Source organism: Lycorma delicatula, chromosome 1 (assembly GCF_047948215.1).
Source record: "Lycorma delicatula isolate Av1 chromosome 1, ASM4794821v1, whole genome shotgun sequence".
NCBI lineage: Eukaryota > Metazoa > Arthropoda > Insecta > Hemiptera > Fulgoridae > Lycorma > Lycorma delicatula.
The window spans coordinates 78,910,725-78,925,875 of NC_134455.1; the positions used below are offsets into that span (position 1 = coordinate 78,910,725).

Sequence of the window (15,151 nt, forward strand, 5' to 3'; positions counted from 1 at the left end):
CTTAAATATATTGATTTATTAATAATTATTAACCTCTGATGGCAAAATATATATATTTATATATTAAATAATAATTAAATAAGAATTTAAACAAAATAAAATATGAAAAAATATCAGAAATTATTAATGAAATAAAATTTTATGTATTTTTCATTTAAAAAAAATGTGTGTATCTATTTTAATAGGCGTACAAGGAAATCATGTGGTGTTCACATCAGATGTTTTTGTTTAATATAGCGAAATTATGATTTTATATGTAAATGTGGAAGTATCCATGTATATTTTATTTCAAAAAAGGAATAAAAATAATAATACTGCATATTTTTATGTTGAATAACATATAAAATGATTAAGATAGTAAATAAGGATTTACTAAATAAACGTGCATTGTAATACTAATTAAGTAAGTACATTGTAATATTAATATTAATTAATTTTTTTTATCAAATAGAAATCCACTGATTTTTACTATTGTAGATTAAGTAGTGGGATAAACAACTAAACATCGTGTATTTTCCTTAATGTTATTCAAAACGGAAAAAATATAACAAAGAAATCAAAAATATAAGTTATAATTAACAAAAAAACTAAAAAAAACACATTTCTCTTACATATTTTCATGGATTTAAAAAAAATCAATAGAAAATAAAACAGTTCGAAAAAATTATCAACTAAACCTGATTTATTAAAACCAGTGAAAATTGTTGACAAATATTGTGTAGTTTGTTTTCTCTTGGTCTTTAATTTTCTCATATAAAGCACGCATGAATTATATATATTTAACCAGTAAAAAATAAATTAATTAAATAATTAATAAATTACACGACAAACACATTTAAAATGTTACAAGGGTGTCATAGTGTACTAATTTGTTTTTTTTATAAACTGCTAATACTCTATGAGAAAAATAGCTGTAAGAACACAGAATAAAACAATGATTTTCAAAAATAAAACTAAAATTTAAGTACTGTAAATAAATATGTAAGGAATATTACTAATAAATATTTTAATAGTGTAAACAAAATTTTAGGTAGATATTTGTAATATAATCCCGTTTACATGATTTAACTTATTATTATAATAAATATCTGAATAATTTATATTGAGATAATTATGGAGAGAACATTTTTAAAAAGTCTCATAAAAAAACCATTATTATAAAATTATAAAAATAAAAATAAATTTTTATAAAATTTTAATGAATAATAGAAAAATAATATATATTTTTTTAAAGTTTTCATCACTTAACTAACATCATGATGAAGTACAGATATTTTAATGAGTGTAAAAAGTTTAATATTCCAAGTAAGACAAGCTTTGATTTTAAATGTTCTTTAATTTGTAGGTTTTTTCGATGAATATTTAAAAAAATATCTTGCTGCGAATAAAAACAGAAAAAAAGATAAAAGAATAAGATATTCGGACAAGAAAATAGACAGGAAAAGTAGAATAATAATGCGGTCCTGGTGTACATCTCTTATAACTTTTTTAGCCTCCGTCCATAAGGACGGAGGCTAAAATAATAACTATCGGAAAATATCGGAAACTAACGGAAAATAATAACTATCATAAGGTATTACTTCAGAGGATGTGTATGAATGTATATGAAGTGTAGTCTTGAACAGACTCAGGTCGGTGGTTAATTGAAACTCCATCAAACCACTCATGTGTGGTTAATTGAAACTCAACCATCAAAGAACACCGGTATCCACGGTTTAGTATTCAAATCCGGATAAAAGTAACTGCCTTTACTAGGATTTGAACCTCAAAACTCTTGACTTCGAAATCAGCTGATCTGCGATGACGAGTTAACCCCTAGACCAGCCCCGGGGGCAACTAGTGTATATCTGAGGTATCTTATCGTAAATCATCCTTAAGATTGATTTCCTTGTTTTCATTTTTTAACGCTCAATAATTTTTACAGATATACATATTTTATACAATATTTTAGCAGTAGTACGTTCTGGATTGAAAATAATTAAGAATAATAATAAAAAGTTTTGAAATTTATTGCACTAAGAAAAATAGGTTAATTATTTTTTTTTTTAAATTAATTTTTATTAGGACATTAATTAATGCACGGGGTTCGGTCACAGATGACAGTTTAGGACCGAGTGATAGAAAAAGACCAAAAATAAAAAAAAAAGTTATTCATTGCTTTTAAATATAGGCATAAAAGAAGAAAATATAATAAATTTAATTTTTAGTCGATCGTATTTTCATATTTTCTTATAAAAAATTGATGTTTAAGGAGTAAATTCTAGTAATTAAATATTATTTTACTGTAAAATATATGTGTGAAATAATATACCTTTTACGTTAAACAATATTATCATATGTAACAGGTAAATAATATATGTACGAAATAATAAATAATAATATTTAATGTTCACTATAAAGTAAAATAATATTTGTTAATATAGAAGAAAGAATTAAGCTTAGGCTTAATAATTAAAATTATGTTAATTTATAACTCTATTAAAATAGTATGTAATTGTCATCACCAGTCCCGTAACTAGATTTCCAAGCGCCCCTCCACAAGTGGCGGCCCCACCATCTGTCAGAGCCCTCCTCTGTAACACCCCAATTGTAAGTATTAAAATCAACAAAAAAATAAAATAAAAATTCTTTTTGTTTCTTTAAAAAATAAAATTTTATAAAAACATTTTTCTGTATTGAATAATTTTTTTTACAAAAAGGAACTTTTCAAAATAATAAACTTTTAAGGGTTAAAATTAGGTAGCAATCAAAACCAGAAAATAAGAAAATTACTATACAACAAATAATTAAGAAAATATCAGAAGTATTTTACAATTTAAGAAAAAAAAAATTTTTGCACTAACTTAAAAAAAAAGTTATTTCTTCTAAAACGGTTGAAAAAATTCAGTTTTGCCCAATTAATAAAAAACAATAATTAATGCATCATAAAATAAATTATCATGAAAACTTCAGCCTTTAATTAAAGAAAGAAATAATTTATGAATGAAAAGAAATCTACATATAAATATAGTTAAATTAATTAGGTGGAAAAAGTTCGTTGGAAGAAATGGTTTCCTGCAAAAACATTGTTGATAAAATATAAAAAATTCGGAATGAATACATAATTGTAGTAATTTAACATTTTTAATCTGACTTTTATTCCTTATTATTTGTTAGATGATTAATTCACATCAAAAGCTTATGGGATAATCATATATATATATATATATGTGTGTGTGTGTGTGTGTGATACGTAGAAAAAAATTACCAGACTTTATCGGGACGCAAACCCAGAACTTTTTAAACGAATGACTACCATTCCACGATAGTGGATGGTAAGTTTAAAGGTCATTATTTAATTCATAATTAGTTTTGTAACGATTGATAATTTTTTGGAAAAATTATTATGTTAAAGAAATATTGAAACTAAAATTTTATACCTTTTTACTCTTTTCTCAAATGAATATAAAATTATTTTTAAAATGAAAACAAATTATTACAATAAAACAGAAACAAAACAAAAAAGTTATTTCTACGGTACTTAAATATGTTATTTTTTAGTGCAAAAATAATAAAGAAAAGGAAAATAATAACAAAATTCTGTTTAGTAAAAGTTTTTTTTTTACGTATAATTTAAAACAAAAAACAATTCTATCTGAAATATTTTTAACAACAGATAAAGTTCATATATTTTAAACAACATATTTGACTTCAGGAGGTAAACTCAAACGAATTATCTTGCTGTAATATTTTGTATCTTCTGAAATACGTTAAGATTAATTTTTAGTAAAACGTAATTAAGGTTTTGGATCCGATAAAAGAATTCCAATAAAAAATAAATTTTTCAAACATTAAAGTCAACAGAAATGTAAATTAGCAAATTTAATTTTCTACTTCATCGGAAAGTAATTTTTTCTCTTTTTTACACTTAAATATGTGCAATCTGTTCCCTTAGAACAATAAATAGATATACAACAATAATTATTTCATCTACCGTTTATTCTGGTTGGCAGTTTGTTGCGGCTATTGATGGATGTTAATGAAATACCATGTCTGATCGGGACTCTAATCCAGAACCTCAGGTACCATTCCACCACAAAGATTGACAATTACTTTTATTTTAATTAAGGAAAATGGAAAAAACTAGCTAAATGTTATAAATAATAGATTTTTTAAAACAAAAACATGTTCTAGAGATGAAAATGTACTGTAAATCAATTTAAGTCAGTTTCATTTCAGGAACGTCCATTTAAAATGAAAACCTTTTAATCAGAGGGTTTCATTACCCTGTGAGGAATATTATTTTAAATTAAAACTTTCCAAAAATGAATTTTAATTTTAGTGAGAAATTTTAAATGAATTTAAATTTTCTTATTAATTAATGTGAAATATTTGAATTAGATCACTGTGTGGTGGCCCGTCCTCATTAGCATATTAAGATTTTGTGATTTCTTTGGTGAAAATATATCTGAGTACACACAATTTCAGGGAAAAAAATTTATGTGCGTAAATATAAGAAAATTTTTATTAAAAATTTATTTAAATTTCGATAGAGAATTCTTTTCTGGGTAATTAAAAACACCCAAAAAATTCTGGATAATTCGCATAAAGTTTCTTTAAAGAAAGAATTAAAGAAATGAAATAAATTATTATTTTTTATGAGAATAAATCGTTTTGAAATTCTACGGTTTTTATCTACGTATTTGGTTAAATGTAATTTTTTAATAAATATAAAATTCCTGTTTAAGTTTTTAGGAACAGTACAAAATCCTATAAGGAAATAGGTATATGTTTTGTATATGTTACTGGAGATTTTTTCTATATGTTTGGGTTCATTAGGCTTTAATTTGATTACGTTTATGGTCAGCTGATTTTTCCCATGGAGTAACATTTTAACAAATTTGTCTAATAAGGAAAACACAATAATGTATATTAAAAAAAAAAAATTATAAAATCATTTCTACAAAAACTGATCGATTCCATTTAATTGCTGTTTTAATACCATATTAACTTAATTTACGGTACAAATAATAATTAATAAAATCTTTTTATGAAAAAACATAATTGGCTATTATAAATTTAAATTCATAAATAATTTGTGAAAATGAAGAAGAATTGATTGATCCATGAAATGGACTTGTTTGTCGAGTTAACGAAGAAATTTAACAAGTCTTTTAGGTCAGTGAACCCTCTCTGATAGAAAACCGTGATCTATAAAAATGGACTGGTCGGTTCACAAAGCAAAATCAGGTAACTTTTTTCTTTTCAGGAAAAAACTGACAGACAGGATTGACTAATGAATTACCGACTGTCTTTTCTTTAGATTAGCGCATTCAGAACTGCTATCTATGTAAAGAGTAGATCAAGAGACAGGACGTTCTACTGTTACAGTGTTAAACAACGGTCTTAAATAATTCAGGATTCGGTGTCTATTTCCAGAATTGGCTTCTATCGGTAACATATTACATCCGGAGATGCTGGAATTAAGCAAAACATTTTTGATGCATTCATGAATGCAAAGGATATGCAAATGTAACTAATTACAATTAAGAATTATATTAATAATAATCGATGTAAAGATTTTTTATTTAATTATCTTAACATATAAGAGTGTTCAATTAATTGTATAATCTTCTAATAGCTTGAATCCTAATCCGGTTTTCGGTTTGTTGTGTGAACCACTACCACGTTGATTACATAACTACAACTCGTAATTTTGAAAAAAGTTTTTCCCACGCAAAAGATTTTAGACCAAATCAATAAAAAATAACATTTATATTGATATTTAAATATTTATCGGTCAATATTTTAAAAAAACGTTTCTAAAAAATTACTTATTTTTAAAAAATAAGTAATATTTAAAAAAAATTTATTATAAATTTTACAAGTTTTGATTCCCTGTGGTATTATTATTTTCCGTAAAATTTGTTGAGTGAACAAAAATGAACAAATCAAAAATTAATAATACCAAAGGGAATGAAAACTTGTAAAGTTTTTTATAAATTTTTTTAAACTTAATTACAAATTATAAACTTCCAAGAAAAAATAATTTATTAAAGGACAAATAACCAATAATAATAAAATTATTAATTTATTAAATTGGAATGGGTAAAATTAAACTCCATAAGTATTATAATCTGTAGGTCTTGAAGTTTTATTTATTTATTTTTTTTTTTTTGTAAAATATGAACTTGCTAGATAAATAACCATTATTCTAAGGGACAAAGTCTTTTCAAAATTTCAATGAACCTTTTATAACAAAGTTTTTTTGTAACAAAACTCATTGATAAAAGGAATAAATAAAACAGTTGAATTTGTTTAATAAAATATAAATAAAATTAAAAATAAAATTTTTCATCTTAACCGTAACAAAATAAATTTTGTTTGTAAAATTGTACGATAAAAAATTGTTTTATCATTACAGGTTGGTACGATTGTATTTGCTTAAATTACGTTTTAAATAAATCTGATGAACTGTATTTTAAATTATTCCAAGAGCGTTCCATTAAATTACAAACGGCGTTAGTAGAGGAAACACTAATATTTGATATAAATAATTTATAAATGTTTCTTCCGTTAGTAAAAAGAATGGTACCTTAATTAAAATAATACTTTCCATCGAGAATGACGTGACTATCAAGAAAGATTTTAACAGTATTTGTCTAGGATGGATGAACCAAGATCTGCATGCCCTATAACGGTACAAATAAAATAATCTGCAGTTAATCTGGCTTTTCTATCTGCAGTTTATTTATTGAAAATCATGTAGAAAACTAGCTTCTGAGAAACAATAAGATCAGAACCATTTTAGATGAGCAAAAATTTAGTGTTACGTTTTAGGTTTATATCATGGGGTAATTAAAAATGACACAGATCAAAAAATATCAGAAATTCTCAACCTCTTCAGCTCCACTATCCATAAAAAGTAAAAAAAAATATTTCGATCAATATTTCGCGACCCTCCGATCACAACTCAATAAAATCTAGTTAAAACTATTTAGTTGCACTGATAGCAATGAGTGTAAATATGCATATATGAAATGTACAAACATGAGCAATTTATAGGTTCCAACTTCTGGGTACGTGCTTCTTGTAATTTGGTCTTGTAGTCACTCTGTGAGCGTAGTGTTCAAACATGCATATGATAATTTGAACACGTCGTGCTCTCAGCAGTATAAAAGGCCGTAAGATATGCAGAACGTCAGTTTATTTTCGAATGCGAAGCGTTCGTCTGATGACTTTATTTAAGTTTTTAAAAGCGTAGTTTCATTGAAAATGAAAACAATTGAGGTTTCGGGTTTTTTATTGCGCGGTCAAACGGTGAAAATGTATTTTTATTTCTTTCAATTAGACTCTTATGCAAACTGAAAAAATTTGTGAAAAAACGAAGTGAGCCATCTACATCCAGTGAATCGATTGGTAAAAAGACAAGTTTGTAGAATGAGAGTTATTTAAATTACGGTTTTAATCTCAGTAGATGGAAAGCTACAGTGCGTTGGTTTCTTTCATGTCTTCTTCGATTAAAGCATCAAACCATCGAAATTAACTCGGCGCTTTGAAACTAAACATCCGGATAATAAAAGTAAACGCTTGGAATTTTTCTAAACAAAATTACATACTTTAAGAATTCAACAAGCTTCTATTTGTAAATCAGGCCGTACTGATAAAGTACACTTAAAGCATCTTATCTCGCAGCAATAAGAACAGCTAAGAAAAGTTCAAACCCCGTACAATCGCAGAAAACTTCATACTGCCTGATGCGATTGATACGATCAATGTTTTATTTGGTGTGGAAAAAACAAAAAATTCCGCTTTCTAAAGACACAGTATCAAGGCGAATCGATGACATAGCTGCCGATGTTCGCGATCAGATAATTCAGCAAGTTACTTCAAGTGGATCTTTTAATATTAAATTTAATGAATTAACAGATGCGACAAAAATTTCTCAGTTTTTAATTTTTTTGTGATATGATTGCAGTAGGGAGAGGTCAACCGATGAAAATATGATGTAAATGTACATGTATTATTTATTCGAGTTAGAATGTATTAGGATTATGATTACGTTAACAGAACTGTACTAAAAATGAAAGACTTTCAATATTTTAAGCTTTATATTAACATCATGCCGTATAGTATTTAATTAAATGCAGGTAAAAGAAGAAAAAATTCAAGTACTACCAACAAATGGTAGCTCACATAAATTTGTTGAAAGGTCAATAAATTTTTAAAAAATTATATGGAGTTTGTTTGATTTTTATAAAGATTTTTGAGTTTTACGGCTTAACATACTTAAAAACTTTTCTTCCTCGTTTATTCTATCCTGGCAGTAGTAATGACTTTTGGATATTCAGTCTGCACTTATAATCTACACTTTAAAAAGAAAAACATTAAATGGCAAAAATACGTTCCATCTAGAAGTGAAATTCTTGAACTTCGTGTTGATAAATATTAATAAGTGAAAAACAAATGGATAGATACGAAAATGATTTGGTATAAAATTGCGTCAGTTGTTTTGATTACTTTGCAGCAAATCAAAATTCTACTTAGAATAAATATATATATTTTATTGGAATAAACAAAAATATATTAAAGACATAGCTTCGAGAAACAGCATCGCATCAAATCTGTGAAGTTCTTTACCATTTTAATTTAAAATTTCTGAATATTTACCAATTTCCGTGGCATATTATATAAACGAACTATTATATAACTTTTAAAAATAAAAGTATAAATTGCCCAAATAAGTGAAAAATATTTATAAACAGTAAAAAATTTAAAAAATCATTTAGAGATCAATCTCCTAGACAACAACCAAGATATTTACAGATGAAAATTTTGAGACGTGATTGAATTAACAATCAGATTTGTTTAAAACTTGTCATCGGCTGTAAGTGATTATATATGTATAAATTATGAAGCACACTAACAAATTTTTTCTTGATCAAAAATAAAATATATATATCTTTTCTAAAATTTTTAAAAATAAATCGATTGAAAATCATACAAATTATTTCAAATCTTTATTAATATCATTACATTTTGTTTTGCTGTTGAAAAAAAATTTGCAATCGGTTTCCCTGACGAGATAATACGTAAATAATAATGTCTTCATACCTCCACAATCTTTATAATTTGTTGATTAAACACGATAGAAAATTATGCAATAAAATCATCAAATTTTATTTTCTTAATAAGTAGGGTTCCCCCTTGCGGCTTAGCCCGCGATTTCAATGCGGCTTCACCCGCATATTTCTTTTAATAGCAAACTTATTTATTTATAAATAAAATTTATTTTTTCAAGAATATTGTATTTAGCTTTTCATTTCATCCTGATAAAATGGTAAATAAAATCTTATTAAATATATAGGAGGAATGTATCATAAACAACGAATTGTTGCACAACACTTAAATAAAGAAAAAAAGGAAGATAAAGATTGAACAATCGTTGTCAGACCAATTCAACTTTTAATGAATTGAAATAATCCAATAAAAACTAATAAGCAGAACCCAATAAAAATAAAGAAAATATGTATTACAATCCCCAATCTAGCATCCCTGTCGCAGTTTCACCCGCGCTCTACGGTTACTTGCATTTTCCACCGCGGTCAGGGGTTATTCAGTTTGTTTTCCATTTTTTTAAAATTACTTTTATGTTTTTTGGTCAAATAACCGGTGACGGGTGCAGCCAGTCGTGTCGTACATACGGAGGCTACGTTACTTGATCCGCTGCGTCTTACACCGTCGCAACCCATAGAAAATCGAAATTCAAAAAAAACGGAAAATGGTTTTTATATTTTTATCTGAAGAGTATTTGCAAGCCCCAATCTAGTAAATATCTCTTTTAATACAGTCAGAAATGGAGAAAATATGCCATTTTTGTTCAAAAATGTTTAACACTTCTTCACAACTTTTTAAATTTCAAAAAATGTAGAAATTGGTTTTTTATATATTTACATAGAAATTACACACACCAACCAAAAATCAAGTTGATATCTTCATTTATTATCGAGAAATTAAAAAAAAAATTAAAAATTAATTTTTACCATATTCTCATGAACATTAATCATACCAAAAAACAAGATTTATTTATATGTTACCAATAAATTAAACAAAAAAAAAAATAGTAAATTTCATTTTATGTTCATTTTAACCCTTTAAACTTGTAATTTTAAATAAGTCCTTTCTTAGTGTGACTTATACCGTAACAAAAGCATGTATACACCTCAATTTATCTACACTAGTTTTTTTGGACGTTGATGAATCAGTCAATCAGTCAGGACAAGTTGCTTATAGTTGGAAATTTTAACACTAGTAATCGATGTTGACTTGATGTTTTTATAATTATTGTTACTTTGGTAAATGTAATAATTTATTTCTAATATTACAAATTAAAATCTATTTTCAAACATTTTTCCCTTTATGTCTTACTTGTCTATTTTCACGGTGAATAGGTTATGCCTTGTAATTTTTGAATGAAAGTAATCAAGGTTAAAATCAGAGTGTTGGGAACGTTGTCTGTTATAAAAAAAGAGATGAATATAAAGAGAACAATTTTTTACAGACTTTTTGTCTATAACCTATGTGTATCCTTCAATTTTGTAGCGTATTTAGAATTCTGCAATCGTTTATCCTGATTTCAAGACTTCTCTATTATTTATAATCTTTAGAATAAGTATTTTTATATTACGCTGAATGAGCATTCCAAAATATAATTAATTTTTGTTAGTATAAAAAATACTCAAGAATTTTTGTTATTATGAATCGGATTTCATCCAGAGTGTCTCTCAAAATACGAGAATAATTCCAGGATATGTTTTATAAGTTAAAAGAAAGTAAAATACTTCCTGTCCAGTAACGCTTCGTTGTAGCCAGTGAAAAAGTTTACCCTGATTTCTGTTCAAATAACTCAATGAAATTTAAATAGTGTTATTAAACTCTTATCTTATTTCATTTTATTTTTATTAAATGATTTTTTTAATAAAACATTTTCTATTTTTTAGTTTGTTTTAAAATATTACAGTATTCAGCCACGATTCGATCTGTCTTGTTTTTATTTAAAGGAGATTCCTTAAACTTCTTCATTTTCATTTAATGCTACTAATATAGATTTTTTAGGAATTAAATTCTTTACAAATGTTGAAATATTTTATAATAGCAATTCAATTAATTGATTGAACATCAAACGTAAAAAAATTGTTTATGGCAACACCAATTTTTTTTATTTTACAAAAGTTTTTTTTAAAATTACTAGATATACAGTTAAGGACTTGTTTTGTTAAATTATTTTAGGTCAAAATATAAGACTATGAAATAGTCTATGACTATGACTATATATGAAATTTACCTCTTAATTTAAGTTCCAAGAATTTTAGTATGGTTTTAGTTAACCTTAGAGCAGAAGTAAGATCGGAACTTCCTCAACTTATGACTCAAAAACAAAGCTTCAAAATGTTTGTATGATTTGTTTTTTAATCTACACTTGTAGAATATGTCCTGAAGTTCTTTTCGGTTGTTTATAAGACAACCTGTATTTTTGCACAAGTAATGAAATTATTTTATTTTTATTAAAGTTATAAAAATAATATACTATATTTGTGAGTTTTTTAGGATTAGTTTAATACTCGTACAGGAGACGTGCAGGCTTGTAAATTATTGTTTTCAATTTTTTTAAATTAAAATAAAATTTTATCAAAAAACTTGTTTGAACAAAAGCCTCGTAAATAATTTTGGGTAGTACCATCCCTTAATGTTAAGTAACGGAAAATTTTATAGAATTAGTAATTTAACAAGAATTTTTTGTCTCGTTTTAATTTTTACTTAAAAATTGACTGTTTTAATTCCTTCCTCAACATTTTTATTTTATTCCGTACTTCATTCATTATTTTTGTAAATATGCATTCTTAATATATGATGTAATAATTTTGTTTTTACGATTTTATAATTTTTTATTTTAGTGAACTTACTAATTCAAAATGAATTTATTTTGTATGTAGTTGTGATTCTGATCTGATTAAGGTTTGCCTAAATACTTCCGGGTAGATGCTGGGGAAATTCGTATTGATAATATCAAAGATTTTCATATAATTTCATTATTATAACATATATTTGAATGATAATATTAATAATAATAAAAGTGTTTTTAATTACTGAATTACATTAAAGTATTATGAAAGTAAATTTCGACTGGATTTTTACACATCCCTGTTTATTTCTATTTTTTTGTTTGTTTTTAAATGAAAATAAAGAGATTTTTCCTCAATATAACTTTGTCGAAGTGTTTTTGTTGTTATCTAAGGTATGACATAAGATATGGTCAATAATGATCACAATTTTGTAATAATTGTACTCAAATAAGGATTTCTAAGAGAATTACATATATAATCAAATTTCGACGGAAATATCCATTTTGACCATCTTTGAATCCAGTTTGACTAGTTTCTGCCGAAACTAGTCAAACTCCAAACATTTGGATTTTGGACATTTTCTTAACTGCAGTAATAAGCCCCCATTGAGAGCTTTTCAACGATATATCATAAGTGGTACTACTTATTTTCATTGGTTCCAGAGTTATAGCCAAATAAAATTTTAATTAATGAAATATTGGTTCTTACAAGGAGAAGGCACATCGATTCGAATCAAACTTAATCTCTTTTTTTAATTTTTTTATTTTTTTAATTTAAATATATTGATTTGTTAATAATTTTTAACAAAAATTTATTTTTGTAAAAAAAAATGTGTATATGTGATTTAATAGGCGTACAAGGAAGTCATGTGATATCCATACTAGATTTTTTCATTCAGAGGAGCCTATATAAAACCTCTTGAATGTAAACAGTTTGAAAAAAAATGTATATATAGAAATTTATGATGTAATAAATGTAAAAAAAAAAGATCTATAAATATATATATATATATATATATATATATATATATATATATATATATATATTCTCTCTCGTAAAAATCGGTTAGATTATAGAAAAACGGGTGAAAAAACAGGCTTTCAAAAACTGGATTTTCGATGTTATGTAAATATATATATATATATATATATATATATATATATTCTTTTATTCAGACCTTTGATAAAGAAAAATTAGCTGGTGATATTTAAGACTTGTCGTTGGCTAATAAGTAAATTCGTGTCAAAGATATGTTAAAATGTGATAGTCAAACAGTATCATTTAATAAATAATTAAAAAATAAATAACTGATACTTATAAAATTCGAAACGAATTATTAAAATAAGATAAATTTCAATCATTTGTAAATCAAGGTTAAAAAGTATTCTTATCGTAAGAAAAAAAACAGGAACAGCCGGTTATTTTAAAATAAAAATCAGATAATAATAATAATAATAATAATAATAATAATGATTAATAATTTTAAATATTTTAATTCAACTCTCCCACTTAGTTATAAATAAATAAAACTTGTTAACTATGAACCAGTTTTTTTAAAGATAAAATTAAAAAAAAAAGGATTTTACAAATAATCAATTTTTCACGGTTAAATTAATATTTATCATACGTAAGATATAACTCTATGATTAAACTATAAAATAATTTACTACTGCATGAACGCTCAAAGATTTGTAAATATATTATTTATACACATTGAATACTAACAAAAATTACAGTAATTTAATTTTATTATGTTTAATAATAAACATTATAAAAGTATTTTTGATTTAATATGGAACTATAATTGTGATTTAATAATTAACAATGTGTATGAAATACTTAAAGAAATAAAAAGCCCAATAAAATTTGTATCAATCTAATAAAATATATACTTCGCTGACATATGCATTCTATTTCGTCTTTGAAACCTGTCACAAGAAGAATAAAGAAGAAGTTTTTAAAACAATTTAATTATAATTTTTAAAAAATCTTGGCACTGGAGGTGTTATACTTTCTCAGCATTGAAAAACTGAAGCTATATTTCGAAAACATAGATTTCAAACGATTTCATAGATTTCAAGATTGTCCTATTTTACGATGAGTTGCCAAAAAATAGGAATATTTTTCAAATATTCGTGTTTAATTTTAAGTAAAAGATTAAAGTTTTACATTTTAATGTAACATTTTGTGTTCTCTTGTGGTGAAAATGAAAAAATTTACAATACTGAATGATAATTCTCAGTTTTGAATCTCAGTTAAGCACGTAACTTTACTTTAATATCAAATTAAAATGAAAAAATTCTTTTGAGAAAAAAAAAATTAATTCGTTAATGTTAAAAACTGAGTATATTAGTCATAATCAATGTACATATTATTTAAAAAAGTTTTTTAGAAATCTGTAAACAATTTATAAAATCATTTTCATCCTAAGATTATAAAAAAAAAGAAGTTATTTATATAAATATGCAAGTAATCAAATTCAATATTACAAAACAATATATACGTAAACTACGTATAAACTGATAAATTTAATAGTTTAAACGAAAAAAGGTTTTGTTTAGTAATTTTAAGTTACGTAAATTATTAATCCCATTTTTGGTTACAATGAGATTGACCCGAAATATGGAGAACTTTCCAGACCGTAGCTAGGAATTAAATTCAGGTTTTTTGGTTTAACAAGTAAGCATGTTACAGCTTGTATCACCAATGCAAATCACTTAACTTCATGAAAATAGAAGAATTAAAAAAGGAAAACATAATTTTGGGGAGGGAATAATTTATTTGTCTCACATAATTTAGGTTTATAATAACAAATTATTGAGTTGCCGTAACAAGTAAAATTTTACGCAGTACGACAAAAATACTGATAAATGTCTGAAGAGAAGAGATTTCTTTAATAAGAAAACACATTATTACAGAGATCTTTTAATGATAATAGAAGGGCCGTTTATAGAACGGATCTTTAAACCTTCAATGTTTCTTCCAGTGATATGTACAACTGGTATTATAATTCTTTAAATTGATTTTATTTTTTTGTATAAACAAAATTCATAATCTTTTCGAAGAATGGATTTTTCAATATTTAAAACTTATCCTTAATAACATAACTTCTCCTTAATAATAGCTTACTTATCACGATTTGCAACTTAATGAACTTTACCAAAACACCAGACATATAGTGTTACATAAAATAAATCCACTGCTATTATTGGTTGCTAAACAATTAATGATAATACTCAAGTTTTTTTATCGTATTATTCATATTACCG

The 15,151-nt window shown here is 25.0% G+C and overlaps 1 protein-coding gene across 1 annotated transcript in view; it reads right to left on the bottom strand.

Moving 5' to 3' along the window:
* LOC142319482 (uncharacterized) overlaps positions 1-15,151 on the bottom strand; it is a 439,670-nt gene that overhangs the window by 46,001 nt on the left and 378,518 nt on the right. Inside the window, exon 5 of the mRNA XM_075356813.1 lies at positions 2,505-2,573. Within this exon, the coding sequence (XP_075212928.1) occupies positions 2,561-2,573 (13 nt within the window). The 3' untranslated portion in view covers positions 2,505-2,560. The remainder of the gene's footprint in view (positions 1-2,504; positions 2,574-15,151) is intronic.